Raw genomic sequence first — 6,000 nt, 5'->3', positions numbered from 1 at the left:
TTCATATTAAAATTAGCTTCAAAGGTGTTAAACTTTTTAGAGGCTTTGTTTGTAGTTGATAATTACACGACATTGTGCGAAAAATACGACGAGATGACATCGTACTGCCGGTCGCGTAGCAACCATATTTACTTTGTGAGCTCTCAGGCCAGAAACACTGCTTCACGCCAATCAAAACATAACACGCCAGCAGTTTCATAAACATGTCCTTCCTTGCCGCACGTGTAAAAGATGGTATGACCGACCGTAAACCATTGATTAAAACCAGACAGTATCGATAAAAGACTTTCAAATTTTGTTCAAACTCATTCATTATATATTCATAAAAATATGAAAGGAATTTTTAAAACGGTAAAACTCACTTTCCTGAAGCTCAAAACACTCCCGTTTTCGCCAGCACGTCAATTCCGCTCAGCACCACACGACAACAACAACACAAACTTTGCCGAACATACTTTCGCTTAACAATTGGCGAAAATCCGAAAATTACCGAAGGATGCATGGTCGGCACTCTTCGGAAAAGAGAGGCGAGAGCAACCTGAGGCGAGGCGAACATGGATTGGTTACGTAACCGCTAAACAATACCCGTTGCGAATCTGTCTATGTTTGTCTGTGTTTAAACCATACTTACAGGCAATGAACATAGATCTCGGAAAGCTTGTTTGGGATATTGGGTAAATGTAAGATCTAAACATTCCACAATCTTTTTCTTTCTGTAAATAAAATGATGAAATGTTTTTCCATCTAGCCCAGCTATAACAGAACAATTTTCTATACCATGAAAACTTATACGATACCGTAAGCTCTGTAGAACTTGGCGTATATAATCCTATTTTACTAATAAGAGACATTAGGACATCCTGTTTATCTTATATTTTGTTTATCTTATATTTTGTACGATATAGAAAATCATAAATAAATTTTATGAACATATTTTGGTACACTTAACACCTTTACCAAATACAAGAGATTAAATGGACCTAAATTTTCAAAAAGTAAACTTGTATAATACTTTAAATAGTTTTAGAATATTTGAACGAAAACTAAATAAAGTGAATAGTTCTTGAAAATAATTCAAATAAACTGAAAATTTTTCCGAAATCTATATATATACACCAACACCAGATTTATTTTATCTTTATATATATATATATATATATATATATATATATATTATATATATATATATATATATATATATTTCAATAGCTTTTAAACATTCTCAATTTTAACTCCTTTACCAAATACAAGAGATTAAATAAACCTAAATTTTCAAAAAGTAAACTTGTATAATACTTTAAATAGTTTTAGGATATTTGAACGAAAACTAAATAAAGTCAATACTTCTTGAGTAAAATTCAAATTAACTGAAATTCTGTTCGATATCTAAATAAATACACACACCAGCTTTATTTATCTTAATGTATAATCATATATATATATATATATATATATATATATATATATATATATATATATAATATATATATATATATATATATATATATATATATATATATATATTCTTTCCCATTTTTCATTTTTCATTCAAAGGTCAGGATACTTGGGGCTTTCGCTCCATCTCATCATTGTTTTGGTGATTATTTATCTCCCACAAATAGAGCAAAATGACCAGAAGTGGTTTAGTTTAAATGCAGGATATATATATATATATATATATATATATATATATATATATATATATATATATATATATATATATATATATATATATATATATATATATATATATATATATATATATTATATATATATATATATATATATATATATATATATATATATTAAAGCTTTTATAAAATTCTCCTCTGATAGTAATTTATCAAAATTTATATATATATATATATATATATATATATATATATATATATATATAATATATATATATATATATATTTTAAAGCTTTTAAAACATTCTCCTCTGATAGTACTTTGTCACAATGTTTCCCCGTCATTACTTAGATGTTGAATAGTGATATCGCTTTAAAATGCGTTTGCTGCTGTAAAGATTTTTTAGAAAAGCTTGTCAAATCAATTCGTGACATACTACCAATGCTGTTTCTGTTATGCATTTTTTCTTTCTCTTGCTCTTTTCCAAACCATAAAATATATCTAACTTTTTCCTCAATGCTCGATCCATTTAGCTCTTGAGCGAATTTGTTTTCCTCTAATTTCCATATGCATATAAAAGGTCACGTCTTCGTTTAAGGTCATTATACTCATAACAATGACAAATAAATGGTTTGGCACTTAAAACTTTATCCATTTTTCGCAATTTTTCACGCATCATATTTACTTCAGCTCTGTGGGTGTTTGCTTTTGTTACACAACGTTTAGCAGTAAATATTTTTATGCCTTCTCAATCAAATGCCATTTCATCTGATATTACTTAATATATTCGTATCTTTCAATGAGTTGATTTATTAAACTAATTAAAGTACACGGTATTATCAAAAAGCTGTTATTAGATTTTCAGTATCTTTTTCCGTCTTAGTTTTATAAATATTTAACTTTAAAACGGCCGCTGATTGGTCAGATTTTACGGCAAGAATTAGTTCTGTATAAAAAACATGCTTAAGAAGGGATAGGCTAACCAAGTGATAGTCACGTCTGCATTGAATAAAAGGCAAACATCCACACCATGTGATTTGCCTTTCGTTTGGGTGTAACGTCCTTCAAATATCAACTAAATGGTAATGGTTTATGAAATTTATAACGCATTTTCTAGCTTTTCGATTTTCACCCTGTGGTAATATTACATTAATATATTATACCCTAATCCTTATCCAAATTAAGATTTAATTCAATACTGAAGTCTCCTGATAGAATCGTATCATCGTAACAAATTTTATTTTTCTTTACGAAGTTTTTTGTTTAAATATTTACCAGCCAAAATTTATCATCTTCAGCTGCGCCCACAATACGACCTTCACTATCACAATATTTTCCATTTAAACTAATTCACTTTCTTTTGAAAACGAAATCGCTTCTCTCCGACTATGGTATGATCCATGAATCGAAACAATCCTGTTCCCCCACTCTTTTCCCTTAGCTTTTCATCTTTAGCTGAAATGTAACCTTCTTGTAAAATATTATTTACGTTTGGCAACATTTTACAAGTGGTATAGCCACAAACTGAATACTTCAAAATCGCCGTACACAATACACAGACGACTTGTAATTACGGGAGTAACTAAGTAATAACGTTAAAATACAACAAATTTCCACTCCCTGCCAATCACTTTCACAATTTTCGACTGCTTAGTTTTTTGCTGGGTTAGCTGATCCAATTGTTGGAACGGAGCGAGCGTAAGAGAACGAAGTTATAGGTAGTGCTTCACATGCTGAAGGTGCTTGGTTCGAGTCCCGGCAGCAGTATTGGTTGTTGTATAAGAAAACACTGTAACTAATAAATAACACTTTCTCTCCCTGTAATTAATCAACTATTTCTTCAGCATAGGTATCAGGATGGCGAAAAAAGATTTGGATAAATTTAGAGTAAGTGGGAGTTGAAAGAATATAGTGGAAATTGGGACCCTTCGTTTCAATGATTTCCCCTTGTCTCCAAGCCCCTATCCTAACTCTTGCCCCAAAATAATTTGTCGCCCCTTTCTGTTATAACATAACCTTTGACCTCATTTCCATAAGAACACAGATCTTTGATGTCAACAGTTTATGGCTATATCGTTTGTAAAATAGTGCCTTACTTTTCGTTAACTAGTTAATACTGTCGACCTTTTTGCCTCTTACTTTTGTCGTAGCAATATTTAAAATACTTATTTAAGAAGTGAGCTAAATAGAAAAAAAAAATTTTACATGTAAAGATTGAAAATATCACAACAAAATTCAGCTTTCCACATTGATACACTTTTCTAAGTTACTAAAAGAAGAACTAGTCGTTTATGTGGACATGGTTTTCGTCATCTTTTTGTAAGCAGATTGAGGCGGTGATGGCGATTCTAAAGTGTTTTTGAAAACTTCATGCATTTTCTAAAAAAATACACTAAATATTTCTATACACATGTCTTATTCTCTTTAACTTCACTTTCTGTCTCCGGAGATCTGCGTAGAGTTGATCCTATTGACTCAAATTCACTGTTTCTGTCGCCAGTCATCATCACAGCAGAAGAAAATAATTGTGTACTGAAATGCTGCGAAAATGGAACAAAACTTGCCAGTATGAAAAGCAAGGTGTTGCCACTATGGTGAGCATTTGCGCATGCTCCCCAAGAAACGAATATGTCATTATTCCGGACATTCACTATTAGAATTATTATATTTGTATACTTGTGATCAGACTATTGATAATTGACATATAGTCTTATTCGGATTAATTGCTTTTCCGATATAAGCGACTAAATTAACAAATACGAGAAACAGTTAAGCGTTATTCCTTGACCTGCAAGGTAAAGCACAAATTAAGACCGAGGTATCTTGACAATCAAAGCTTAGAGACAGATGTAGTATACATTGAACACACGGAGCGCAGAGCCATCCATGGAAACACTTGCTGCACATTTCGAGGCTCATCTGACTTCTTTTATTATTTTGTTGCTAAGAAGCTGCTGCCCATTACAGGCGTTCATAAATTGTTATGCGGCTAAGTGTCCTATTTCGCTTCAGTGATACTTGGTCGTGTGTTGGTCAATATGTCGGTCCCATTCGAAGACGGAGTGGACAGTGAAATGAGACTCTTCTTGAATCGCCAGAAAATACATGGTGATTTGTCGGGAGCGCGACAAAGTCCACAGCGGGTAACAGTATCCTTGATGTCATTCTGGAAAAAAATTAAAGTTTAAATGAGAATTTGGTTACGCAGAGAGAGAGAGAGAGAGAGAGAGAGAGAGAGAGAGAGAGAGAGAGAGAGGGGAGAATAGGGGAGGGAGAGTGTGGGTGTCTGTATGTGTATACTTATTTGTTTGTTTTTGTGCGAACTGAAACAAGCATAGGGACACCGTGCATTATATGAAAACTAACTAAAGTTACAAACTGAGAGAAAAAAAAGTGAATATAACAAACAGTCATCCGATAATTTAGCAGCAACAAGTCAAGGCGATCGCGTGTATTTTTCGACGGATGAATCAGAAATATAACTTCCCGTTGTTTTTTTACATTATCAAAATAGTCACGCCTAACAGCCACGAGTAAGTGTTTTGTGTAATAATATACATGAAGAAAACGTATTCGTCTTTGTGTATTTCCACTTGACATAATAGAAATAATACCTCTAGGTAGATTCACGACGCATTTCTTAATATTAAAAAGTAGTACAATGCACTGCCCTACTCAATATAGCACAAATTTGATTTTGCACCTTGTTAATACTCATAGCATTCAACAAGTAACCTTGTGAAATTATCCATTGATGTTAATAAATGTCTAACTAGATACTTGGTCTCAAAAGCCTTGTCTCGAAATGAAGGAACTAAATATTATTCTTTGACTCGTTTCGGCATACGTTTACTTTATTTAGTATCAATCGCTTCCTTTGTAATATGTTCTGTACACGATTCTTCTCTTAGCCTGTACTTGCGATATTATGTATGTTATGCAGATACTGCACTGTCTGGCGTGTACATGAGTGAGTGGACAATGCCATACTCGTCGGAAGACATTGAGTCTGGTCCCCTGCCCCATTTCTACCGCTGGCTGCGCTGATAACGAAGGAACCCTATCTTCGTTAGCAACGCAGCCTGCAGTAAAAATGGATCAGGGAACCAGACTAGGAGATAGTCCCTGCCAATCACGTGATGAAAGGGTCAAGCTTGGCATTTTCCCCCCATGGTTTAAAATACATTAAGTTGATGAAGCCCTAAACTGCAACATCTGCCACTATTTTCGTCCGTTTCGTAAAAACGTAGCGCATGTTATGAACGGCGAAAATGGTTTTTCCGAAATAAGCGACCCAAGTTGGCAAATATGCAAAAATCAGCGTTGTGTACTGCCCCTTAAAGGCATGAGGCATGCAACAAATGGATC

At 33.1% G+C, this 6,000-nt stretch overlaps 1 protein-coding gene across 2 annotated transcripts in view; it reads right to left on the bottom strand.

The window, feature by feature from the left end:
• Positions 1-3,271: 3,271 nt before the first annotated feature.
• Positions 3,272-6,000, bottom strand: part of LOC139130904 (RYamide receptor-like) — a 42,571-nt gene continuing 39,842 nt past the window's right edge. For both annotated transcript variants that reach the window (XM_070696711.1, XM_070696710.1), the window contains exon 5: positions 3,272-4,798. In XM_070696711.1, the coding sequence (XP_070552812.1) occupies positions 4,631-4,798 (168 nt within the window). In that variant the 3' untranslated portion in view covers positions 3,272-4,630. The remainder of the gene's footprint in view (positions 4,799-6,000) is intronic.

Source organism: Ptychodera flava, chromosome 4 (assembly GCF_041260155.1).
Source record: "Ptychodera flava strain L36383 chromosome 4, AS_Pfla_20210202, whole genome shotgun sequence".
In the NCBI taxonomy this organism is placed as follows: Eukaryota; Metazoa; Hemichordata; class Enteropneusta; family Ptychoderidae; genus Ptychodera; species Ptychodera flava.
Note: the sequence above shows the minus strand (reverse complement) of the source record. Positions and strands in the feature narration are given on the sequence as shown.